Source organism: Phoca vitulina, unplaced genomic scaffold (assembly GCF_004348235.1).
Source record: "Phoca vitulina isolate PV1807 unplaced genomic scaffold, GSC_HSeal_1.0 scaffold47, whole genome shotgun sequence".
In the NCBI taxonomy this organism is placed as follows: Eukaryota; Metazoa; Chordata; class Mammalia; order Carnivora; family Phocidae; genus Phoca; species Phoca vitulina.
This window is the reverse complement of record NW_022589750.1, coordinates 4,194,253-4,220,076: the sequence shown is the minus strand read 5'-3', so window position 1 is coordinate 4,220,076 and position 25,824 is coordinate 4,194,253. Positions and strand designations below refer to the sequence as shown.

Below are 25,824 nucleotides of genomic sequence, written 5' to 3'. Positions count from 1 at the left end.
GCTCCTTAAGAAATGCAATTTCGTCGGGGCAGTCTTTCAGGCTTTGCTCGTCTCCTGGTTCCAGCCACTGTTCATGGCGACAGGCTGTTAAAGAAATAAGATTGCTGTATGCAAAGGAAGTGAGACCTGGCTTCAGCTGGGGAAGGGAAAATAGAAAATTTCTTTCTGATGGAAGAGAAGTCTCATCATGCAGGAGAGGCCATTCATGCAGACGGAAGATCTTAGGGAGACAGTGGGAGTCAAGAGACGTGAGTTTTGTACCGGTGCTCTTTCCCTAACAAGCTTTGTGACCTGGGGCGAGTCTTAGCATCTCTCGGCTTCCTTTTTTTTTTTTTTTTTTTTCATGTGTGAAGTGAAGAGTTTGGACCAGATCAGTGGCTTGAAGCTTCTTTGGCTGGGACCCCCGGTTTTGTTTTCCGTGGGCAGCCAGAACACGCAGGTGCCCGCACCCACATAGCCACGTACAGATACGTACATGCATGGCCAAGACAAATGTTTCCCGAAGCCGCCCTTGTCCTTCTACTTAAAATGCACTCTGGTGCTCTCTATTTCTCATCCAAAAGGTGGTCCTGACCCTACACTGATGCTAAGCTGATTTCACTACTCTCGGACCCGCTCAGGAGGTCACGAGGACAAGCGTCCGGGAAGCCTTCTGTCCCTGGGCAAAGATGCTCAGCCATTAAGAACAAGTAGAAAAAGACACCCAGCCAGTGTTCTTAAAGAAACAATTAGTCTTGGGGCGCCTGGGTGGCTCAGTCTTTAAGCATCTGCCTTTGGCTCAGGTCGTGATCCCAGGGTCCTGGTGGCTCAGTCTTTGTCTGCCTTTGGCTCAGGTCATGATCTCAGCATCCTGGGATCGAGCCCCGCATAGGGCTCCCTGCTCAGCGGGAAGCCTGCTTCTCCCTCTCCCACTCCCCCTGCTTGTGTTCCCTCTCTCGTTGTCTGTCTCTGTCAAATAAATAAAATAAATTCTTTTTTTTTTAAGATTTTATTTATTTATTCATGAGAGACAGAGAGAGAGAGAGAGAGAGAGGCAGAGCCTCCTGGGGTCTAGCCAGCTAAGGTGACCCCCCAGCCCGAGACCTGAAGTGTGGCCCCTGTGTCTTCCCTCCTGTCGGCTGGGCCAGGCCTCTGCCCCCGGTCCCATGCTCACCCGTGGAGTGGGGGGCAGTGCCCCTCCCTCCTCTCGCCGCCGACGCCCCGGGATCCTGAGCATGTCCCCCCCCCAATAGCTGCACAGCGAGGTGGAGAAGCCCCTGATGAACTTCCGAGAAAACTTCAAGAAGGACATGAAGAAGTGTGACCACCACATCGCGGACCTCCGCAAGCAGCTGGTCAGCCGCTACGCCGCGGTGGAGAAGGTGAGGGGCCCGGGAGGCCGGGCCTGCTGGCACGGGGTGGGCTGGGCCCCAGCAGGGCTCCGGTGCCAGGGCAGAGGCCTCTGTCCCCATGTGGCGGGGTTGGGCTGGGGAGGGGGGGCGTGCCAGCCTTCAGCCCACACCAGAAGACCCCCGGCCCCCCAGCCCCGGCCCTGGCCTCCCAGCCCGGGCCCCGGCCCCCCAGCCCTGGCCCCCCAGCCCCAGCCCTGGCCCCGGCCAAAGGGCAGGTAGCAGCTCCTTCCCCAGGGCACTCGGGTCACTGCTAGAGGGCTGGTGGGAGATAGAGTGGGGCCCCCTCAGGCGCAGGAGATGAGGTATACCACGCTTCTGTGGGTTCTGTGGGCTGTCCCGCCGGCCCGTGTGCTGGTCCACACGTGGCCCTTGATCCGGGCCCCTCTGGGCAGATTCCCTCCTGACGGAGTCACCCCCCTGCCAGAGGCCTGGGAGGTCCGACCTGGCTGGGAGCTGTTGCCGACCCCAGAGCCGTGGGGAGGGGTGCAGGACGGGGGGCGTGTAGAGCACCTGGCCCGCTGCTGCCACCGGAGGGCCCCTCTGGCCCCGGAATGGGGTGGCTGGTGCCGCCATCCGCTCAGCACTGCTGGGGAAAAAGATCCACGAACACGGGGAGAAGAGAGGCCTCTTACCCAGCAAAGGGGAGGCCGTACCACGTAACCCGCGGGGCCCTCCCGGCTCGGAGCCCCGTGAGCAGCTTTCCTGTGTCGTTGGACCCCAGGCCCGGAAGGCCCTCACGGAACGGCAGAGAGACCTGGAGATGAAGACCCAGCAGCTGGAGATCAAGCTGAGCAACAAGACGGAGGAGGACATCAAGAAGGCGCGGAGGAAGTCCACGCAGGCTGGTGAGTGTGGCCATGGGCGCCCTGCCTCTCTCCTCCTCACCCGGGCCTCGGAGGCACAGAACGGGGAGGGCTGTGAGGTGGGGTGCCCGGGGAGGTGCATCCCAAGGACCGGGCTGGAGTGGGGGGCTGTGGTGCTGTGTCCAGGCCCTACTGGGGGGCGGTGGGGGGGCGCTGCCCTGGACCTCGGGTCAGGAGGTGGACAAACTCCTCCACGTGCCCAGGACTCAGGACTCTGTCCCTGCGAGGAGCCCGTAGGAGAAGTTCAGGCCCCACCTGCCGACCCAGCGGTGCCACCTCCCCAGCAAGTGCTGCTCCCAGGGCTGGCCTCTGGTGATCCGGGGCCCCTGCCCCCCACCCCCCCAGAGTCTGACATTTTGTTCCGTGAAAGAATCAGATTTCAGATTCTCTCACAAAGATTTTCCCCCAGTGAGTCGGTTTCTGCTTCCACCTTGTGGTGAAAATTAGCTGATGCACAAGGTGGGGGAGAAAGGCCTGAACCAGTACAAAAACAGCCCCTATTTCTTCAGAAAGTCCCAAGTTGAAGGGCACGCTATTTATTGCTTTCTGAGAAGGGATTAAAGCGTGTGCTCTCATTAGGCTTTGGATCAGGTGGTCTCCCGAGTCCTTCTCACCTGAATTTCTGGTGAACCTGGCACAGTTAAACTCGTTACAGAACAAAAGAGCCACCGTCTGGACGTGACGATACAGTGGTATAGAAATAGTCACAAAACACAAACACAACATTTGATTGAAAGACCTTATAATGCATGGTGATAACCAGATCCAGCAATAGAAGGCATAATACACTTACCCGGGGACTGGGAGGGCAAACCCAGGACGGGTAGAGCCTATTTATTTTAGTTCAATTTATTTATTTTAAAAATAAAGTTATATTGCTGCTTGGCAAAAGAAAATTGTAACCAGCACGTGAGAATATAAAATTTGATTGACTAGATCATAATCGCCATCAACATTTCCTAGTGTTTGAATTCTTAAAAATGTTTCTTAATATTTAAATGTATACACATTAGATCATCTTCTATTTTATGTCCTGAATTTATATTTTTACTGATAGATCTTCGAGATAGCTCTGATCCATCACCTAGACATTTATTTACCCATCTGTTGCCGCGCATAAGACTTTTTAAATGGTTGAATGGCGTCCACGTGTGCGATTGGACCCGAATTTATTTCACAATCCCCCTGATTGACTTTTTGTTGGACTTTGAGATTGTCGGTGGGTGTTCAGTGATGTTGGCACTGTAACCATGTGTATGTGAGGCTCAGTCCACGGGGAGAGAGAACGTAGATGTGAGTTTCTGGGTCCAAGCGTTGTGTTGGTTTGGATAGCTGGTTCCAAACTGCTCTCCAGAGAGGCGTGCCCACCAGGGGCACATAAGGATGCCCGTTCCCTAAACTCTGGTCAGCACTGCGTGAGATCAGACTTCGACATCCTAGCTATCTGGTGAGAAACACTATTTTGTTGGCAATTTACGTTTCTTTTTTGAGTGAATTTGAGCTTTTTAAAAATAGACTTCTGTATGTCATCTGTGACTTCTTTCTGTGAACTGATGAACTCCTGTCCTCTCCCCTGGTTTCTCTTATTCTGATGGATTGATGAGCAAGGATTAATTATATGTCAGGAAAATTAACCTTCTGTGGTTTGAATTGCAAATATTTTTCCTAGGTTGCCGTTTATCATTTAACTTTTTTTTCGTTATATTTCTTTCTTTTCTCTCTCTCTGGCCTGTTTTCTTCTTGAGTTTTTTTGTAGAATCCTCTCTTCCCCTTCCAAGTTCTGGGTTTTGTGACTGACTTAGAAAGACTTTTCCTTTCTCGATATATATTTTTAAATCCCTTTTTTCTTTGGCCCCAGGTTTAAGAAATAAATACATACATATTTGACCCACCAGGTGTTTATTTGAACTCACACCACCGCTTTTTACCATGTTCCTCAAGTTCTGACTTTTTTTGTGTTTTCATTTCTCTCGTGTTCTAGATATTTTTCTATTCTGTTTCTTTCACATTCTAGATAATCTTGCTATTTGCAGTTTCTAGCCAATTTCAGCCAAATTCAGAAGAATGTTACATTTTCACCAGCTAGAGCTCTACCACCTTTGCTTTCTGGTCTTGCTGTTTGTGTCTCAGTTTGTTGCGTGGTCATCAGATAATACGGTCTCTTATCCCTACTGTTTGGAATTATGTTGTGATGGAAGTGACTCGTCCTTGTCCTTGGATCTAACCGTGAAAAATTCTCCCTTTCCGAAACCCTTTCGTGTGTCAGGCGCCCGGCCCCGTGCCTCAGAGCATCCACGTCCAAGCCCCCGGTCCTCCTGCAGGGGGGTATTTCTGTACCTTTCAGGGGTGAGGAAGCAGATGAATGACAGATGGTGACAGACAGGGGTCAGACAGTCCCAGAGCGCTGGGGCCCAGAATTCTGCTGTCTCTTGTTCCAAAGACACTGCTTGTCCCCATGTTGCTGGATGGCCCGTTACCCAGAAGATGCCCGCTCTTTTTCCCTCGCTCTGTCCCTCCCTCCCCTTTCCTCCCTCATCTTTCCCAAAACCTCTAGAAGGGAGCGCCTCTGGATCCTTAGGGGGCTTGATCGCATTTTGTCATCATTACCATCACCCTAGCTCGTGTTACTGTTGTGCCAAATCTGCCGGCGTCCGTTGCAAGCACTAGACACGTAGGGACTTACTTAATATCTTCCCCATGACTCCAAGAAGATACCGTTGCTCTCCTATTTTATAGGTGATGGGCCTGAGGCACGGGCAGGTTAACTGACTTGTCCACGATCGCACAGCTACTAGACTGTGGAGCTGGTAGGACAGCCCAGATATTCTGGGTCCAGAACCCACGTCCTTAATTCGTTCTGTTCAGAAGGGTACCCTCGGGCTGGCTTCATGGAGAGAAGACACCGTCTCCTTCAGTTACCCGATTTTCTGATGCGGCAGGAGATCCCAAAGCATGTTCTCAAGATCGGGAGATCAGGATCGACAAAGAGGGCTGTGGGAGTTTGAGTATCGTACGTTTGTAGGGTGACATGCTGACTGCCCCCCTCGTTGGTCAGGCACGGGCTCCTGGTGGGAATGTGTTTGCAGGGAAGTAGGTACTTTCTTCTCTCCAGGTCAGTCCTTCTTGGGGTCAGGGACCCATTCGCTGCTGATCGATCTAGAGCCCTTGATTGGGTTCTGTTCCTCAGGCTCATCTCCCGACTAGCGGTGTAGTTCAGTGGAGGGGGTTGCTGAGCTGGGCCCTGGGTCACGTGGACGTGAGTCTCCCCGATTTTTTCATTTCCATTTCAAGGGATGTGGTTAGAGGAATAACTTGGAGTCTGCTGGAATTACTAGGTTTGCAGTGGATCGGTTAGCTTGGGGTTGGCTCATGAGTTTTTCCCGTCGAGAACACAGACCAGGATTCCTTCCTGTCTCTGGAACCCTGTGGTGGTCAGAAAACCAAGGTTCTTTGTGCGGGTACACTTTAGTAATGCTTGCAACTGTTGGACGGTTTGTTTTCTTTCTAATTACAAAATGTTTCAAATGTCCCTGCCATTCCGGAAAATAACTTACCAGGCATCATGATTGAAAAGTTAGGTTTGCTTCACATCTCTCTTTTGTGAAATTAAATGCTGTGGGAAGAGCTCCTGCCCTCCCACCCGTCCTCTGTTTCCCAAAGTGGCCACCGTCCCGGGATTGGTGCGCAGCGCACCCGTGTGTGTGAGTGGGCCACAAACCATCAGACACGTTATTTTGTGTTTCGGAATTACGTTCTGGCACGTGTACCCGCACATGCGTGCGCGCACACACGCAACTTGCAGACTTCTCTTCTTTAACTCATAACCACTTCTAGGTTGCTTATAACACATGTTTTATTAGAGAAGGACTCTCCACTGTCAAATGAAACTGCCATCATTAGAGAGGGAAGCATTTCTTGGGCTCATGGTAGGATTGGGGGGTTCCTAGGAGCACCCCCCCCACACACACACACACACACTGAGAAACCTTCATCCTGACTTCTTGGTGTCTGGGGTCAAGCTCAGATGGACGCTCATGATGCGGGGTTGCCCCCTTTCCTTCGCTCTGCTCCCACTCCCTCTGCTTCCCAGTGGCTTCCACGACCCAGGAAGAGGAGAGGGCATGGGGCACAGATGGGGCAGGCAGCCATGGTGATGACAGGACAGAGTGTGATGGTGGCCGGTGGTCTTTTCCAGGAGATGACCTCATGCGCTGTGTGGACCTCTACAACCAAGCCCAGTCCAAGTGGTTTGAAGAGATGGTGACCACCACACTGGTGAGAGAGCTTGTCAACCCAGGGGCCGGTGCTCAGGAAGCCCTTGGGGGGCATGCTGGTGGGCATGCGGGTGATGGCGTGGAGTGGTCATAGAAGTGGTCATTAGATCCTCTCTACCGCTGAGGTCAAGACCTTGACTCTGGGCCAGTCTGTGTGGATTCAGAGCCTGCTTTGGCACTTTGTAGCTGTGTGAACACAGGCAAGGGTTGGGTCTCACTCTATCCTCTTTGGCTGTCCCCTGAGGGGTCAGGGTCAAACAAGAATGCCCTCAACCAGATGTGCAGTGGAGCCTTTAGGACAAATAGCCAAGTTATAGGAAGGGTGGCCCTCCCCACCCCCCAGAAGGGTTGCCCATCCTAGATAGAGGACACATGCGGAGTGAGGTTGGGGTAGCTGTTCAGAAGGAATGGGAGTGGAGGCCTCTGACCAAGGGATTCAGGGAATAGGCATCAGACCCCCCCCCCCTTTTTTTGTCTTCTTGAGTATTTTTTTTAAGATTGATTTATTTTAGAGAGAGAGTACTGTGGGGAGGGGCAGAGGGAGAGAGAGAATCTCAAGCAGACTCTGCGCTGAGTGCGGAGCCTGCCGTGGGGCTCATTCCCATGACCCTGAGATCCAGACCGGAGCCGAAACCAAGAGTCGGAACTGACTGTGCCCCCCCGGGCGCCTGCTGAGTATCTTATGAAGGGACCACATCTCCTCCTCAGTGAGCACCCGTTGGCTTGGACCGTGAAGTGTGCTTGACACTTGGGCCATTGGGTTGGATGAGAAAGGACGCCTGGTGCCAGGTCCTGAGTGCATTGTCCCACTGCCCAGAGCTCCCCTCGTCCATCCGGCACAGGACAGACTAACTCTCTGCGTGCCCAGGTGGCAGCCCACCGGAGCAGATTAGAGGCCTCCCCCAGGGACAGTGACCTAGTCTTCCTCTTGGTTAATCTCCTAATTAAGCTCCCGCTTTACCCTTCTTCCCAGTTAATCACCTGGGCAGTGACCTAGTTGTGCACAGAATAGCAGTCTGATCCTCTAAATTCCAAAGATGCAGAACCATCTAGAAACCAAAGGACAAGCCCTTTCTCTTCCATTTGACCATGGCCATCTGACTCCTACCCTTCCCCCCCACCCCCCGCCCCGAGTCTCCTGGCCTGGTCTCTGTTCTGCACTTCAGCATTAGATGGACAGAGGAGAGGAGGCTGCTCGGCAGAGGCCCAGGGACGAAGCCCTAAGAGGCCTGAGGCACAGAATCTCGACATGTGACCCATGTGTCCACCCCGTCTCGGGAACTGGGGCCAGGGCTGCCCTGGGGCAGAATCCGGACCCTGGTTTCAACCCCGCTCCTCCCATAATGCTTTGGGCAAGTGATGTTACAGATAAGAACCTCTCTTAAAATGACCCAGGACAATTAAGTAACGCATGCAAAGCTCTCAGCATCCACCGCGCCCGACGGGCAGAGCAGGACTCAGGGGACACCAGCTGCTGAGTCCTCCCCTCCCCCCACCCCCATGCTGGGCGAGTTCAGCCCCCGGGGGTCCGTGGGGGCCCGCGCCAAGCAGGCGGTGACTCGTGTCTTGTGGGTCGGGTGGGCTGGGACGTGCGTGGCGGGAGGGTCCCCGGGTTGGGGGCACACGCTCAGGGATGTCTGCCCCACCCGCCAGGAGCTGGAGCGGCTGGAGGTGGAGAGGGTAGAGATGATCCGGCAACACCTTTGTCAGTACACGCAGCTTCGGCACGAGACAGACATGTTCAACCAAAGCGTGAGTCGCCTGCCCTGGGCCGAGGACCCCTGCGGGGGTGGGGCGGTGGGGGGACCCGGGCCAGAGGAGAGCCACCTGGCGCTGGGCGCTGGCAGGTGCCTGGGCCCGGGAGCCCCGTCTTGGGATGGGCTCGTGGACCTCCCCTGGACGTCCTCGTGAATCCCTCCCAGGCCATAGGGACACGCGTGAGCCGTCAGCCCGAGGAGAAAGCAGGTCAGGACGGTTTAAAATACCTGAGGCTTTACCGCCTCCCGTGGCAGATTTCTTACCAAAAAATAAGTAATCCAGAAAAATTCAAACCCCCTCAAGCGAATGTTCCGTTGGCCCTGTTCTGGGATGGTAAAGGTGGGGACAGATGGAGGAGGAGGCCCCGGATCTGGAGCTGGGCCACCCTGCCCTGTCGTGCAGGCCTGTGGGCTGGGGGCAGAGGGCACTGAGCGGGACGCAGAGTGGGGGCGAGAGCCCCGGGCTCCCCGCTCCTGTAGCGCTGCGCACGGCTGTCCCTCACGGGGGCCTCTGTTGTCCCTGGCGCGGCCACTAGCTCTCACTGCGTCCCCTTCTCCGTCCCTTGCAGACAGTCGAGCCCGTGGACCAACTGCTTCGAAAGGTGGACCCAGCCAAAGACAGGGAGCTGTGGGTCAGAGAGCACAAGACGGGCAACATCCGCCCCGTGGACATGGAGATTTAGACGGGCACACACGGCCCCGGGGGGCCCGCGGAGGCGAGGGGCTGGGGGTCCCGTGGAGAGGAGGCGGCCGCGCCCGCCACAGGGCCCGCTGCCGAGTTCAGCTGCCCTCCCACCCCCTGTCTTGGGCCTGGTCCACTGAGCTGGGGCGATTTCAGAAGGGCGGCCCTGCTGGGAGCTGCCAGTGTGCCCAGGCCAAGAAGACGGATCCACAGCCCTACCCTTGTCTCCGAGGCCGAAGCCCCCCTCCGCCCCCCCCGACTCCTGCACCGTGCTTGCAGCTCCAAGGACAAACTGAGGCTGGAGCTTTGTGGTCCCTGCTGAGGACCGGAGGGGTCACCTCCCCACCCAGAACCACCTGTGTCATATACTTAGGCCCCTGGAAGCCCCAAGGCCCTTTGTCTAGCTGGCCCCCTTGTCCCGGGCTTTGGAGGGTCACGGGAGAAAGGTCCCTGTCTCCAACCACATATCAGGATCAGAATTGTGGATCAAAGGCACCGTTCAGCTCCAACAGCCCGCACCCAGAATTTTTTGCAGCCCACCCTCTTTATTGTTTTCCCGTTGCATTCTGGGAGCCCGCATCCTGGCTCTTCTTGGCCCCCTTTCCACCGTCAGGGGTCTTGGGAATAAGGCCTGGCTCCTCTCTACCCAGACTGACCCTGCCTGGAGAGGTCAGGATGGAACTACCTCATTCAGCACATCAGCCCCAAGTCAGAGTGTTGAGTCCGGGCTGGAAACCCCAATCCATCCAACCCTCAGCTGCTTCCTCAGGGAAGCTCCCTCCGGCCCCCCTTGCCCCCCCCTTCCCAGGCTCTTCGCGGGGCTGGCTTAGTCCCCTGTGGGAGGGGGGTTGGGATGGGTCTTTGTCCCCACCCCCCTACCCCCCGCCCCTGCAGAGGGCTCCACCTGCTAGTGCATGGTGGGCGTGGGACCCCATGTGACTTTCTCTCCCTAGTGGGCACTGCACAGGCATGGCAGACTCTCATGGTCACAGCAGGGTGTCCCGTCCTGCCACCCTGGCCTCAGCTCGTCCCGCACATTCCAGAGCCCTGCATGGAGCTCCGCTTGGTGCTGGGACCCCCCTTCCCCTTCCCCCACTTCCCGATTCCTGGGGAAGCCGGGTCTGAGCATGACGTGGGAAGCATTCAGCACACCGCTCATCAGTCCCTCCCTCTGTAGAAACACAGCAAACCCATTCTCCACCATGTCAGACCCTGAGAATCCGCACCAGGGGACCGGAAGATGAAATGACACCCCCCGCTCCCCGAAGGTGATCACGCGGCCAGCAGGGGGCAGATTCTAGCCCAGAACCCACGCCCTGAGAACCCATCCTTCTTAGCTCATCTTTCAAACCCTTGATTACTTTCAACGTGCAGGACCCATACGTGCCCTACAAGGGCAGGATCCTAAGAGCACAACTCCCTGGTCCCTCGGTCTTCATGCTGGGAATTGAGGACTTACTCATCTTGAGTCTTTTGGCACCTCTTTCGCTGAGTCAGAATTACGCGCTCACAGTTTAGAATAGAAAGATGCCCAATGTCCTAAAGTAAGCCACACTCTGTCACTTGTCCTATTGAACCATCTCAACCAAAAAGGTCAGCGCGGAGGATGGATCTGTCCCTGGCAGGGAGGACCACTGCTTCCGGATCGGGGGTTGGGACGGGACACCAGCGACCGATTTTGGGATATTATGTCTTGGTTTCTCTATGAAAAATGGGTGTCGGTAGTAATTGCCTTGTGGCTTTAGTGGACTAATTTGTGGGTGATTTTCAAATGTTCAAAGCCAATAGCCTTGTTACTAACACAGATATTTTGAGTGTGATATGGCTCATTGGTTTTTGTTTTCTCCCTCCCTTCTGAGGGTTCCTGAGTCTTCTGGTCCTCCCTGGGACAGAGGGCGGGGGGCTCTCTTGCCTTGTCCAGGGGAGCCCGAGTTGGCCCAGTGTGGGTTTTCTGAAGTCATTCTTCCCCTCTCCCCACCCCCACTCCTCAGCTCACTCTCATTAGCCTCTTCACATTCTTTTCTTTTTTCTCTATGCTCCTTCATTCATCAAAGAGCTTAGTCAGCAATGTGCTAAGTTCTGGGGACAAGAGAGGGCAGGGGAAAGACCACCGTCTCTTCTTCTGCATAGACTTACGTTTTCTCCAGGGTCTCGCAGGTCCTTAACCTTGGCCTTCACATACAAGCACTCTTTGCAGAGTTGTGGTTTCCAGAGATACTCTCTGTCATGCTGGTACATCTGCATTCATTCATTCGTTCACTGAGCAGACACTTGGGACGAGCCAGGCATCGTGCAGGGCACCAGAAATGTAACCACATGCAAGACGCGCGCTCTTTCCCGGTCTCCTCTGTTCTCCACGTAGACAAGAGGCTCTAAACCTCTCTGGAGAATGAGAGCATGGCACCTCTTCCACATTTAACCAACTCGGAGCCTAACGTGAACATGTCATCCTAACATGAACCACTGCCGTGTAGTAGTTCCCCTCTGGGTGGAAGGTGGACAGCAACAAGGGTATATAATCACCTGGTCCTCAGCGCATGCAGCCCGGATGCAAGTCGGACCTCAGAGATTTCTCTCGTTTCTTTTAAATAACTCTCCTCACTTGACAGAGAAGACGAATGAAGCCCAAGGATGGCCAGTGAGCCCAGGGAGTGAGGATCGGGGTCTGTTAACAGGGCTTCCGCCCTGGGTGAACCAAGATGAGGCTGAAGTCTAGAACATCCCAAAGTGCCCTTCGGAGTAGCGCTCTATCCGGTTGTTGCTGTTTTATTTTATTCTTGTAAATTCGGTGTTGAGGTTATAAGAGTGTACGGCCGGGCTTATTCAGAGAGTGTCTGGGATGTTCCTGGGCACATCCGTTGTTCTCTAAGAACAAGTGAGCCCCTTCTGCCTGCCCTCCTACAAGACATGGATGCACTTAGTTTTGTTTATGAAAACCTGATTTTTTGGGGGAAAAAAATCTCTAAGATAAAAGGTGTTCAAAATGAGTTGGTTGCCACAGCAACCTCCAGGAACAGCCACTATTCCTTCCTTCTGTCGCTTTTGATCAGTGTTGCAAAGCCTTGGCCAACCGGACCGCAGGGCCAGCTCCCCGTGGGACCACCTTGGGCCTTCTTTCTACCCGCCCCCCCCACTCAGCGCCTGTCGGGCCGGGAGGATTTCTGTACCAGAAGGCGCTTCTCCCTGGGGCTGGTTAATGACCAAGGTGAACAGAAACAGTGTCCACACTCACAGACCGGGGGGAGAAGGGGGGTGTTTCTCTTCCCTTTGTGAAAATCAATCAATTATTAGATTAGTGGATGGGTACCTAAGAATCTTGGCGAAGCCAAGAAGCCAAAGTCCCTTCTTGGAAACACTAGCCATAAACTTCAAAGGACATCAAAGACTTTGGCTTGTTGAAGTGATTTGACTTCCAGCCGCGAGTGACCTTGAAAGGGAGAGTTTAAACAGGATTTTGCAGACCCACTGGTGGTTATGTAGGTAGGGAAAGCACTTCAGGCGTGTTAAGTGGGGTACAGATCAGCATATTCCCTGAATCCTCCGACCCCTCCCAGACCTCCCGCCTTTTTTTTTTTTTTTTTTTTTTTTAAGATTTGTTGAGGTGTTTGACATACCTACTGGGGTTTATTGAGCTACAGTGAAATGCACCCTTTTGAAGGATAGGGTTCTGTGAATTTTGACAAACCTACAGTCTTAAAACCACCACCAAAATCATCATCCTATTTCTATCACTCCTGAAAATTCCCTCCAGCTCCTTAGAGCCGATCACCCACACCTGTTCCCCATCCCGCCCCCTGGCGACCGCCGATGGATCATTGGACCCTACGGTGTTGCCTTTTTCTAGAATGTCCTATGAAAGGAGTCACTGATGTAGCCATCGAGTACGACTGCTTTCCCAAGGCTTCGTGCTTGGGGTCACCCACGTCGTGTGCATCCCTAGCTCGTCCCCACGTCTCGTGGAATCCCGCTCTGTTGCATGGGTGAACCACACGCTTCCTCGCTCGTGAAATGCGTTGTTTGCCCTGGAGGCTCCTGGCCCAGGGTCCTCAGCTTGTTTGCACGGCTGCTTCCTGTGCCTCCCGAGGCTCCCCCAAATGCCAGCCTTGCCCACAGTATTTCTTGGGGCTCACACTTGCCCTTGTGGTTCATTTCAGGTTTTTATGCAGAAAGGGGCCGGGGATTGGGGGAGGGGTGCCTCCCACTTCTGCTGCACCCTGAAGCTTGCACCTCGGCTGGTAGATCCACACACTCCTGGGGGGCCCTCGCTTGAGCTCACACAGCCTTTGGCTTCGTAGCATGAGGGGGCATGGAAGGCGAACGGATGAATTGCAGGTGAAGACGCAGGGGGTGACCTTGGGCTGGCCATGACCTTTCCCTGGGTCTCTCTTGCTCCATCTGTAGGCTGCAGGTGTACCTTCTGGTCTCCCCAGGCTCCTCTAGCTACTGCACTCCCTCCGCCCCTTCCCGTTTTTTGGGGTCTGTACCCGACACCCATCACGCTTGACCTGGGCCCCACAAATCGGCGCGGGTTGTGCGTGGTGGTGTCTGAAATCCTCCTGAGAGGGATACCCTGGCACTTCTCTTACTTAGACACGAATGGAGCTAAAACGAAGAGTTTCCCAAGCTGTTGAGAATGAGGTAGTTCTTCCTAGGGCCCTGAAGGGAGCACTCATACGTCATTACCTTTGGGGTCTCGCCCCCTGATCTTTGATCTCATGTCCTGAGGTCTATTTCCAAGGAGCCAGGCAGGCATGATGGAGACAGAGCCTCTTCCCGTGAGCTGCTTGGCATTGCTGGAGGCTCGCTCAGCTGGTGGTCACACCGAGCCAAGCCTGTGTCTGCAGCCCACCGTGGCGGGGGGGGGGGCGGCAGATGGTGGCAGAGATGGGACCAAACCCAGCCAGCGCCGGGCAGGCTAGGGCATGACCCCCAAGGTGGTGACTCCGCCAAGCCGTGTCTCGACGGTGCCCTGCTCGAGGAGCTGTGAGCCCTTGGAGGCAACCAGGCAGCCCTCTGAGCAAACGGAAGATGTTCCTGGGGCCAGGCCAGGAGGCAGGGCGTGGGCCATGGAGCCCAAGTCTGCAGGATCCCATTCTTCTTGGGCGCATCCGGGTTGTTTTGCCAGGCAGGACTCTTGGCATCCCGCCCCCACGGGAGTATTACTTCTGTCTGGCCTTTCCTGAAAGTGAAGGACCCGCTGCTGTTGCAGCAGGTCTGGGTGAGAATAAGACAGGTGACAGGAACCGATGTTTTGTTCTCTAACCCTTCTGATGCCGGGGCGTGGAAAGGAGCCTTTGTTGGGAGGCGTCTCTGAGGAAGCTGGGTTGGTGATGAGCTTTGGGTCTCTCCTTGTGTGCTGTTCAGGGGACACTGACCCCTTGTGTTGGAGGGACATTTCTAACAGGATTGCAGTGGTGGAGGGCAAAGGGTCTGGGCACACGGGTGCCGTCATGGGGATGGAGAGGGAAAGCGTTTGGTGCCAGGGCAGGAGCAGTGGACTGGCCCCACTCCGCCACCTCGTGTGTCCTGTAACCCGAAGTGAAGTCACATCCCCTCCCGGGACCTCCGTACTCCCTCGTTTGTCAAGTGAGCGGAGACGCATCCTTTCCAGCAGCATCACACGCAGCAGACCGGCTCTTGGGAGCTGTGGCCTCCAGGCAGCCGCGTGGACCAGGAACAGACATTCAAAGGGACACCAGCCATCCCTTGGTGACAGGGGTCCCAAACTTGCATATCTTCCCTTCCCTGGGGACGGAGATCATGGGGGGGGTGGGGGGGTGGGGGGGACAGGGGGACAGCCCTTTCACAGATGAGCACATCAGCAAACCCTATGACAGTGGGATTTTCTAACAGAATAAACTTGCTTATTTGGTCTGTTTTCTGTAACTTTTGCTAAATACTTTATACATTTTTAATGTTAAAAAAAAGCTGTGTCTCCTGCCAGCATTCTTCATCCCGGTATGAATGTGTTTACGCCGCATTGTATATCCTTCCATCCTCTGGCTGCCTAGATCAGTAAATAAAATTGATGTACTATAATTTATAAGTAACACTGTTGAAACTCTGATCCCTATGGAGGCTGTAACCTGCCCTTCCCCGCCCCCGTTCCCCCGTAATAGCATTTGTGTGTATTAATGCTAAAGAATTAAATGTTTAAAGGGTTTAAATTTTGAAGGCGTTCGCTATATATAATTGTTCTGCATTATTATAAAGCATTTTTAGGAAGTGAAATGCTCTCTCATCCCCTTCCCCCCCCCCCCCACTTTGGCTCTGTGTGTACACTTAAGATGCTTAGATTCATCCCATGTAAAATAAACTGTCCAGAGACACTGGGTCCTGCTGGATGACCCTTCTTCCTGGAGGGTCTGTCACCCTCTCCTTTGTATAAATGGTCTCAGCAGTCCTTCCAGGCTCCCAAGGTTGGCGATAATCTTGTGCCCGATGTCTTAGCAGAGGGCATCTGGGTGAGGACCCTCCCACACAGATGGTCACCGTGCTGCTGGACGCACGCACCTGGCCCTTCTCGGCCCCCTCCCCTGGCGACTTCTGTCCCTGTGGACAGAAGGGGTTCCTGGCTGTTATTTCTTTCCCCATCCATCCATCCATCCATTTATCCATTCATTCATGCAATAATTATGGAGCACCTACTAGATGCCAGACACCACTTTAGGTAGTGGGAACCCATCGGTGAGTGGAACAGATGAAGAGCCCCACTTTCCTGGAGCTGGCTTTCTAGCAGGGAGAGAGACAACAACAGTCCGCAGAGTAACTAATCCCATGTAGGTGCAGAAAGTGTGAAGTGTTAGGGAGATCGAAGGACCGGGCAGGGTGTGAGGATGGATGGGTCGTTTCAGGGTTGACCCCGGGGTAAATTGCAATATTAAATAGGGCGGGTGGGGGCAGCCTGTTTGGGAAGGTGACGTTAAATCAAAGGCAAGGAGACCGCGGGTGGGGGGTGGGGGGAGCCCAGGAGGTAGCTGGGGGAAGAACGTTCCAGGCAGGAGATGGCCTGGTTATAGGGGGTGGGGGTGGGGGAGGGATGCCTGCTGGGTTGGGGCCAACGTGGCTGGAACAGAGAGGGATGGTGGGCGGGGGCAGCGGACGCTTGAAGGACTTTCATGCTGGGGGGTCCGAGCCAAGGAGCGTGAGGCCCGACTTCATGGCTGTAGGGCTGGCTACAGGACTGTTGGGAACAGGGGCAAAAGGGAGGCAAAGAAGCTGGACCGGGAGGGGACGATGGTGCCTGCAGGATGTGGTCACGGTCCCGGGGGAATTGGTGGGGAGGGGTCAGGGAAGGTGGCTCCTATGCGATTCTCGACAGATTGGGATGGGGTGTGACAGAGGGGCGCTGAGGATGACCTCAAGGATTTCAGTCCAAGCCACCAAAAGGATGGACTGCCATTTCTTGCAATGGGAGGGCCGTGGGAGGAGTGTGCCTTCCCATTCCCCGCCACCCGCCCACCCTCTCTGCACCCCCTTTCCCGGCTCAGTGCAGACTGGGGGGCAGCTTCTGGTTCCAGGCCACGGGAAGAAGGGCCATCTTGTCCTTCAGCCCAGAGCAGGGGAAGGTAGGGGAGTCGGGGTGAGTGCTGGGGGCTCCTGGCTTGGGGTGGGTGCGACAGGGCCAGCCTCGGAAGAGAGCGCATCTCTCCGCGGCCAGGCTAGGATGGGGAGTCACAAACTGAGGTCCTCTGATTGGAGGGCGGGACTTCTCCCCAGCAGTCTTTGGGGTTTGAAGAGAGTTTATGGCCCCAGCTCAGACTTAACAAATCCATTCACAATACATCATCTCCAACAACTTGTTTGGTTAAGGAGCATAAGCATAAACTCTCCCTCTGATAGAAGATGTTTATGCAGGTTTTCAAACAAACCCCCAGGTCATGACCCTCTCTCGGCAGCATCAACACAGATGTCTGTGGTCCCATCCCGCGGCCCGGCCCCTCCTGGGCACAGCGGCCTGAGGAATGCGGGCCTCAAGTACCAGGCTGCTTCCCACCTGGGTCTGGCTCCTTCCTCCTCGCCCTCGGCCAGGGCAGAAGGGCCTGGGGGCCTCTAGCTTCCTCCTGCATTAACCCAGGACGCATCCCCCGTCTCCTTGCCCCCTGGCTCTTCCAAGGTCATGGTGAACCCAGCCCCTCACCGACAGCCCCTCACCGACAGCCCGGTCGCTCAGGCCGCCTTGGGAAAGGAGTCGTTGTAATGTAATGAAAAGACCCTGAATGGGGAGCCTGGCCGCCCAGAGCTTTCCTTCTGGCTTTGCTGTTTAGCAGCCATTATGACCCCGGCAGGCTGCATGCCTTTTGGGGCTCCGTGCCTGTAACATTGGCCTCCCCTGATCTGCAGGCTCGGTGTGGACAGGCTTGACACCAAGAGGCACTTCTTTTTTTTTTTTTTTAAGATTATTTATTTAGAGCTTGCAGTGGGGGAGAGGCAGAGGGAGAGAATCTCCAGCAGACTCCACACTGTATGCGGAGCCTGATGCAGGGCTCAATCCCCTGACCCTGAAATCATGACCTGAGCCAAAACCAAGAGTTGGATGCTTAACTGACTGAACCACCCAGGAGCCCTGCCAGGAGGCACTTCTAATCACCTCCCAAACCTGGTTCGGAGACAAGGGGTGAAGCCTCTGGCCTCACTTTCATGGGCTGGAGTGGGTTGGTTGGTTGGTTGGTTTCTGAGTGTGGTGACTGTTCTATTTCCAACTGCTCTTGAGAACAAACACCTTGCTCCAGGATAGTGAAAGTCTAGGGGAAAAAAGAAAGGTCTTCTATTAAGAAATAATATGCTCTCACAAACTGATGGGAAAAAATAGTAAGTACACACACAGACACACAGAAACACACACACACACACACACACACACACACACACACACACTCCCTTACCATTAAGGCCTCCTGAGAAATACTCTGGAACCACAGGGGTCAGGACTGAAAAATCTAGAACCACTGGGCGATAATCCCGAATGACCACATTTAGATGGCATTGAACATGGGCAGCCCCTTCCAGTGGGTGGCACTGGCCTCACCACTCCCGGTTGTCCCCGATTCACCTGCTTTGCTCACTCAGTACTCCACCTGCTGGCCCCTGCGGGCAGTTTAGGTTTTGATTTCTGTCCAAGATGAGTAATACCAAAAACTAACATGTATTTAACACTGACTGTGTGCCTGGCTCTGTTCTAAGTGCGTTGCACATATTTACTCAGTTTAGCCTCAAAATAACAATGAGGTAGACACTATTATTATGCCCGTTCACTAAAGGAATATTCACGGAGGGCCCCAACCTGCCAGGCACCCTGTCGGCAATGGAGATGCGGCTGGGAACAAAACAGACAGAATGCCTGCCTTCTCGGAGCTTTTGTTCTGATGTGGACCCACACAGCACACGGGGTAATTCAAAGTGAGTCAGAAGGCGTACCTACAAGGAAGAAAAATAAAGCGGGCTTTGGGGCGTGTGGATGGTTGGGGGCGGGGGTATGCTCTTGTAAACAGAGTGGTCAGTCCAGACCTTGCCAAGGAAGGTGAAGGATTAGAAGAATATCCTAGGCAGAGAGAGGTTAAGAAACACACCTAGGGTCACGCAGCCAGTAGGCTGCAAAGCTGGGATTTAAACCTGGGCTGGCTCCGGAGCCTGGTTTTTAACGACTGCAGTATAGAGCTCAATGCAAAACGCCACTCCTGCCCTGGGGACTTTTAGAGTTTGGGGGGAAGACAGGCCATGAGCGTCATGGTTCCTGGAGAGCTGGAGTAGGGGAGGAGGAGGGAGGGACAAGGGGCCGCAGTGAAGGCCAAGGATTTGGCTCTGCTTCTGACCTCTTGTCCTGTCCTCCCAGAAGGCCAAGATGGATTGGCCACCTGCTGTCAGCTTTTTCTTTTAATCTCAGGGCGGGGGTGGGGGCGGGGGGTATCTGGGAGCCTGGCCCCCCACCCCCATCCCGGCCCCTCCTCCCTCCAAGGACTGGGGTGAACCGGCCACAAATCCTCTAATCCACCAGGACCTCCGAGTCCGTGTCCAGCAGCAGCGCCCGGCCCTCGGCGGCCAGGACAGCGTGTCGCTCGCACCCGCCGGTCCAGCCGCCGCCGCCCGGCCAGGCGCACGCGGCCTCACCCATGGGGAACAGCAAGAGCGGGGCCCTGTCCAAGGAGATCCTGGAGGACCTGCAGCTGAACACCAAGTTCACGGAGGAGACGCTGTGCGCCTGGTACCAGTCCTTCCTGAAGGAGTGCCCCAGCGGCCGCATCACGCGGCAGGAGTTCCAGAGCATCTACGCCAAGTTCTTCCCCGAGGCCGACCCCAAGGCCTACGCCCAGCATGTGTTCCGCAGCTTCGACGCCAACAGCGACGGCTCGCTGGACTTCAAGGAGTATGTCATCGCCCTGCACATGACCTCGGAGGGCAAGACCAACCAGAAGCTGGAGTGGGCCTTCTCCCTCTACGACGTGGACGGCAACGGGACCATCAGCAAGAACGAAGTGCTGGAGATTGTCTCGGTCAGTCTCGGCCAGTCTCGGCCGGCCTCCGCATGGTGGGCCTGGGCTCACCTGGGGTCCGGGGTCCTGCGGCGGCTTCTCCTGCTGCCGCCTAAGCCGCCAGGGGTTCAGGGGGACACAGCAGGGGCGGGGCTGGCTGGGCCGAGCTGGGGGTCCAGGCGCTGGGGCTCAGGGGCTCTGAGAGCATGGGAGGAGGGGTCTCCAGGGCACTGACTTTAATAGAGGCTGGCCACTTCCCCGCAGCTTCATCTTCCTCCTGAAGAAGAATCTGGGTATTTCCTGTTAATTACATATTGTTTCCTTCCTTCCTTCCTTCCTTCTCTCCTTCCATCCTTCCTTCTCTCCTTCCTTCCTTCTCTCCTTCCTTCCTTCTCTCTTTCCTTCCTTCCTTCCTTCCTTCTCTCCTTCCTTCTTTCCACTCTTCCCTCCCTCCTTCCTTCTCTCCTTCTTTCCCTCCTTCCCTTTCCTTCCCTTCCTTTTCCTTCCTTCCTCCCTCCCTCCTTCCTTCCTTCCTATTTTCATTAAAGTGTCCTTCCAAACCTTCCACGGCACATATTCAGATTCTTCCACAATTAGTTTTAAGTATGTAACATGTTTCGAATACAAAGTAAAAAGAGGCCAGCTTTGAGGGACATGAAATGTGGGTTCCAGTCCTCATGGTCTTCATCGCCTGAGGCAGGGTCACTTCACTCCGGGGCGGCTGGGGGCTCGGCTTTCTCACTGGTCCTGTGCTCTGGACTGAGTCGCCGGCCCCTCGCTGGCTTGCACTTCCAAACCACACTCTCCTCCCTGCCCACACTGGCCCCACATCAGATCATTTGTTGTGAAGGTTTTAGGTGTCTTCGGAATAGTTTTATTTGTTAGGTAAGGAATTTGTGAAATGTGGAAGCATATGCCAAAGACAATTGAAATTGCCTTTAATTCCATCATCCGGAGGGAGCTACTGTCAATATATTGGTGTATACCTTCCCGGCCCATTATCTGTATGTATATATTTAAAAATAATTTTGGAACAATGACATATCAGACCTTTTTTCAGTTACTATTTTGTTATGTTTTCCCTATCAAGGTATCTTCTTCAAAACCATTTTGTACAGCTGCTTAGAATTCCGTCTTACAGAAAGACCTTAACATTATTTAACCAGCCCTATAGTTTTGGATAATTGGGATGTTTCTGTTTTTTTCTTCTGATGTCGTTTGTATTGCCCTTCACTTGGTATCTTTTCCTGGCATTTTTGAACCCCCCACCCATGTCCTTGTTTTATTCCCCTAATTTTTTCCTGGTAAGAGGGAGAATGTCTTTTGTATTTTATCTCATCTTTTGGTACATTTGTCATCCTGCTTGTGTTTGCACGGTTCTCCCCCTGATTAGGAGAGACCATAAACCAAGTGGCCGAGCAGGCAGCCTGTGGGCAGCGGACTCGGCCCGGGTCTCCGGTTAAGGGCGGGAAGTTACTGGCATCTGGGCATGCTCCCCTGGATTGGCAGGTGGCCCGGGACAGGGAGCAGGACCTCAGAACCACCTACAGGATGCAAGGCCCTGCAGTGGCCTCCAAGCTGGTGCTCCTTGAGGAAAAGGAAGAGGGAGGGGAAGGGGAGGGAGGGGTAGGATCTATAAGACCCACGGCTGAGGCAGTGCAAGGTGATGCTAAGGCTCTGCAGTTCACTAGATCACATGGTCACTGCCCCGGGGGTCCGAAGTTATTAGTTCTAATCCCAGCACTGCCACCAACTAGCTACATGGCCTTGGAAAAACCTCTGGGGCCCAGGGTAAGGACTGATGGCTCTGACAGTCTGTCCTTGGAGTTAGAAGCCGGGCAGGGCAGGCAGGCACTCCCAGGGTTTAGCCCTCCGGCCTGCACGTGGTTCCCCTGGCTCAGGACCCAACCAGGGGTGTTAAGGGAGTGACCCCCCTACACTTGGGTTGCTGGGCACCCCCGGGCTCTGAGCGCTGCCAGCCAAGCCTGCTCCCTGGAGCTTCTGGGTTTGCTTCTCTGGCTGTAGCATGAGGGGGGAGTGTGCTAATTTCACAGGCATTACCACCCCTGCCTGAGTGTCTGCAAGGTGCCCCCCAACTCCCACGCAACTCACCTGCCTGCACCCCAAGCTTGCCCCAACGCTGAGCGCACAGGCAGGCACGGGCTCGGGACCACCATCGGAGTGTCCACTCTGGCCTGGCCAGGCCTGGAGTTACTGAGCTGGTGGGGTCCTCGTAACCTGGAGCTGGGAGGGCACACGGAGACCCCACCTTGTCCCTCTCCCTACCCCAGCCCCTAGGATGCCCTCCAAGCAGTGCAGTGTGAGGATGAAGGTTCTAGAACCAAACTGCCTGGGTTAGAATCTCTGCTCCTCTGCTTCTAGCCCAGGAGACTTCTAGCAAGCTGGTGCACCTCAGTTTCTTCATCTGTAAAATGGGGCCAACAATACCCACATCCTAAGGTTGCTGTAGAGGTTGCAGGTACAAATGCTTAGAAGTGTGGCGTATGTTAAGCGTTTGACAAAGGTTAGCCATTATTACCGTAGGCGGACCCGGCTGGGCAACCAAGGTACCACATGGACCCCAAAGAAGCCGGTTGATATTCTACGACTTCAGGGCTTTAGCGTTCAGGTAGTGGTTCCCAAACTGCCACCTTGAGGGCTGCTGTGGGATCATCATCAGAAAGCTTTTTGTTTCTTATTCTCATTTTTTTAATAAAATGAAAGTAATGTGTCTACATGGTCAGGAAATCCAAAAATTCAAATGCAGAAAGGGCCTGAAAGCCGCCTTTACCCCTCCACCCCGTTCCCTGTCCCTTCTGAAGATCTCAAAAATACAGATACCCCGACCCCACTCCCCCGCACTTTGGTTCAGCGGGGCAGGCTGGGGCCTGGGCATCTGCATTTTAACCTCTGTCACGGGGGACGCCTGGGCCCGGGGGTCGTCAGCCCCTGCTGCTCCTTCTGATGAGAACTTCCTCTTTATTTGGTGCAGGCTATTTTCAAAATGATCAGTCCTGAGGACGTGAAGCACCTTCCAGAAGATGAAAACACGCCAGAGAAGCGAGCCGAGAAGGTCTGGGGGTTCTTTGGAAAGAAGGATGATGGTGAATTCCTTCCCCTTTCATAGCCTTTGGTTTTATAGTCACGGGCTGTTTCCCAGAGATCCCCGATGAGACTGGTCCTCCCAGGGCCCTTGTCCAGGCAGGACCGGGGACACTCCATCCCAGTATGTGCTGCGGGGCTGAGGGCCTGGGGTGCAGGGGAGGGGGGTGAATGGGGACGGGGCTGTAAGCAGACCGGTCAGTAGGGTCCAGCTCTGCTGCTGATGGGGACCAATGTCACATCCCCTTTGCACCTCCAACCCCATCACCACCTGAGCTCTCCGGGGCGGAGGGAAGGCTCTGAATTCTGGAGCGCTGGTGAAGGAACTTAGCAACTTAGAACAGCCTTAGCGCCCAGGGAAAGAAACGGTCAAAAGTCAAGACAGCAGGTCCTTAGCCGAGTATAAGGCTGGCCTGGGGGGTTAGAAGCACGGCCAAGCAGTTTCTGTTTAAACGGATTGCTCTTTACTTGGGTGCGCTTTACTTGGTTTCAAGAATGCTTTCTGCACAGTTGGGACAGGGCGAACTTCAGCTCAGTCTACGTCTGAATTAGCATCGAGTCCCAAGGAAGTGGGATCACAATTTACCTGCTTTTACTCCAGGGAGTTAGTTTGGGTCCCCCCGAGAAGCACCGCCAGAAGGAATTGGGTTTAGATTAGATTGGGAGAGATTTTTTTTTTTTTTTACTATGTTCTTTTTTTTTTTTAATTTTATTTTATTATGTTATGTTAGTCACCATGTAATACATCATTAGTGTTTGATGCGGTGATCCACGATCCACTGTTTTCGTATAACACCCAGTGCTCCATGCGGTACATGCCCTCCTTAATACCCATCACAGGGCTAAGACGGGCCTGGGAGGGAAAACGGGGAAGGAGCTGGAGGAGGCTGGGAACGCCCAGACTGCAGAGAAGGTAGGGCCCCTGTGCATAGAGAGGCAAGGGCAGAAGACTTGAAGCCGTAGTACCCCCGTTTTGGGAAAGCTTTGGCAAAGCCCCCCCGGGGCATCCTCGAGCCCCCTTCTTCCAGGCCGGCCTCTCGGTCCGCTGCCCTGCTCCCTCCGTCTTGGGCTGGAAGCAGCCCATGGGGAGATGGTCTGTCACTGAAACCAGAGATAGATTCCAGAACAGGGCAGCTGGTCTGCTGTGGCATGATGCTCATGGCCAAGGCAGGGAGGATACGGTAGAGGGGGGCGGTGTCAGGCAGGGGGGCAGGCGGGGCAGGCTGCAAGCTCACGTGGCCATGGGGGCCTAGAAGGTGAAGGGAGAGAAGTGGACAGGAGCCCTACGACGTGGCAGGGACTGGCCAGTCGTGGACAGTGGACATCTGCTCTGGTGGTTTCCAGCTGGTTGCTGCCACGTGGGCGATACCCAGCCCGCTGGGGCCTCATCACCTGATTCTCTAAAAGAGAGGCGGGCTTGGGAGATTTTGAACATCTGAAGTGTCTCACTTGAGGACCTGCAGCGGGGCCCGAGCGCCTCTGCGGGGCCAGCCCTGTCTCCTTTTGGGATCTCGGGGGCAGGCCTGAGCAGGACATTACATAAGGGCAGGTACAGATGGCCCTGGCCCCACTAATCTGCAGTCTAGGAAGAAGAGTGAGAAGCAAGGGGGGCCAGAAGCAGGGGGGAGGCAGGCGAGATCTGGGCATAATATTTAAGGAGGCACTCATTCTCAGCTGCTAGCCCTGTGCTCGCACCACCCTGAGAGTGAGCGCCTCCTTCAACTTTGCTGGGTAGGCATAGTAGTCCCAGTCCTGATGTGACCTCCCCCTTGAGCACCTTGCCCTCCTCCCCTGCACACTGTGGCACCTCCCCCACTGGCTCTTTAACCCCGGTCTGGCAGGTGCCGAGTCCCCTGTTCTACTCGCTAACCTGAAAACCGACCCATGGGAAGGTCACAGCCGTGGCCGGTGGGCAAGCGGTGATGTGTGGGGGCTGCCGTTTTCAGAGGGTCCCTCTGCAGACTGTACCTTACTCCACATTGGGCTCTGACCCTGGGCCTTTCAAGCTCTGTGTGAGGCTGATGGGGCAGCTGGGACTTTAAAACCCAAATTTCACTGCCCAGACCTGTGCCTAAGCCGGGAGGGATTAAGGATGTCCGAGTGGAAATCCAGGTCGGTTCAGCCAAGCTGTGGTGAGCCCCTCTACGTGCAGGTACTGTGAACCTCAGCATAAACAGAAAGGAACCCCTGTCTCTTTCCAAAGTTATTTAGACGTGCGACTGTCTTCCCCATCAGACCAAGAGCTTCCTGGGGCAGGGGCTTTATCTCCCTCCTTCCTGGGCCACCCCCTGCGGTGGCCTCAGCTCCCAGCACAGTGGCTCTGGGACAGAGGAGATGTCAGCCCCGAGCTAGGAGGGAGGCGGAGAGACCGGTCCACAAGCCAGGCTCTCCCTGGCACCATGCTGGACCCCTCACTTTTTAGTCCCTACTCCCCGGGGGGAGCGACAGAGATTCTGTTTGCTCTGCTCCGTCCCCCAGAAGCTCCCCCAGAGCTCCAAGCTTGGGTGCTAGGGTAATAGTCAAAATATTTAAGAACCAGCAGGGCAGAGGCACTGACCAATCAGAAGAGCCCCTCACAAGGCCCGTCATTAACCCTCTCGCTGCTGGTTCCGGGGGAGGTCCAGGGGTCCCGGGAAGGAGCTGGGTATGGGGGCGGGGGAGGTATCCTCAGGGGTGGCACCTAGACTCAGTGATTTCATAACAGATACTTCCCCACGGGGCACGCTGGCCAGTGTCAGCCTCGCCCTGCAGCTTGAAACAGCCGATCCTGACTGCTGCCTTTTCCCTCCCCACGCGCAGATAAACTCACAGAGGAAGAGTTCATCGAGGGGACCCTGGCCAATAAGGAAATTCTGCGACTGATCCAATTTGAGCCTCAAAAAGTGAAGGAAAAACTGAAGGAAAAGAAACAGTGATGTCCACCCACTGCTCGGCCCTGCCCCCTCCCCTCCCCAGGCACAGAAACCCACGGGGTGAGCATGCGCACATGTCCCAGGGGCCAAGGGGCCTTCCTTGGCCTTAGCCTCCCTCCTATTCTACCCACCACCTCCTCTCCCCCGCCCGCGGCCCGTGCCTCTGTGATAATCCCAGGATTAGGTCACCGGAGTCCTCAATATCACCCTCCCGCGTAAGCTCCTTTGTGGGTTGCTGGGTAAGCAGGTTCCAATAAATGCGAGAGGAGCTGGGCACCCAGCTGATGGGTCGTTCTTGAACTGGAAAAGGAAATGTTTTCTGTCGGCTCAGCCTCGGAGACAAGGACGACCCTGCAGTCATGGGCCAGAGTGCT

General features: G+C 54.9%; 2 protein-coding genes across 8 annotated transcripts in view; both read left to right on the top strand.

Annotated features, from left to right (window-relative positions):
- Nucleotides 1-10,787, top strand: part of GAS7 (growth arrest specific 7) — a 194,070-nt gene extending 183,283 nt beyond the window's left edge. For all 7 annotated transcript variants that reach the window (XM_032432012.1, XM_032432014.1, XM_032432018.1 and 4 more), the window contains 5 exons: nucleotides 1,233-1,361; nucleotides 2,113-2,236; nucleotides 6,450-6,529; nucleotides 8,182-8,280; nucleotides 8,855-10,787. In XM_032432012.1, coding sequence (XP_032287903.1) covers nucleotides 1,233-1,361; nucleotides 2,113-2,236; nucleotides 6,450-6,529; nucleotides 8,182-8,280; nucleotides 8,855-8,968 — 546 coding nt within the window. In that variant the 3' untranslated portion in view covers nucleotides 8,969-10,787. The remainder of the gene's footprint in view (nucleotides 1-1,232; nucleotides 1,362-2,112; nucleotides 2,237-6,449; nucleotides 6,530-8,181; nucleotides 8,281-8,854) is intronic.
- Nucleotides 10,788-19,076: 8,289 nt separating this feature from the next.
- RCVRN (recoverin) lies at nucleotides 19,077-25,487 on the top strand. The gene is made up of 3 exons (XM_032431988.1): nucleotides 19,077-19,457; nucleotides 22,429-22,540; nucleotides 25,338-25,487. The coding sequence occupies exons 1-3, from the start codon at nucleotides 19,077-19,079 to the stop codon at nucleotides 25,451-25,453; spliced, it is 609 nt and encodes a 202-aa protein (XP_032287879.1). The 3' UTR covers nucleotides 25,454-25,487.
- The last annotated feature ends 337 nt before the right edge of the window (nucleotides 25,488-25,824 follow it).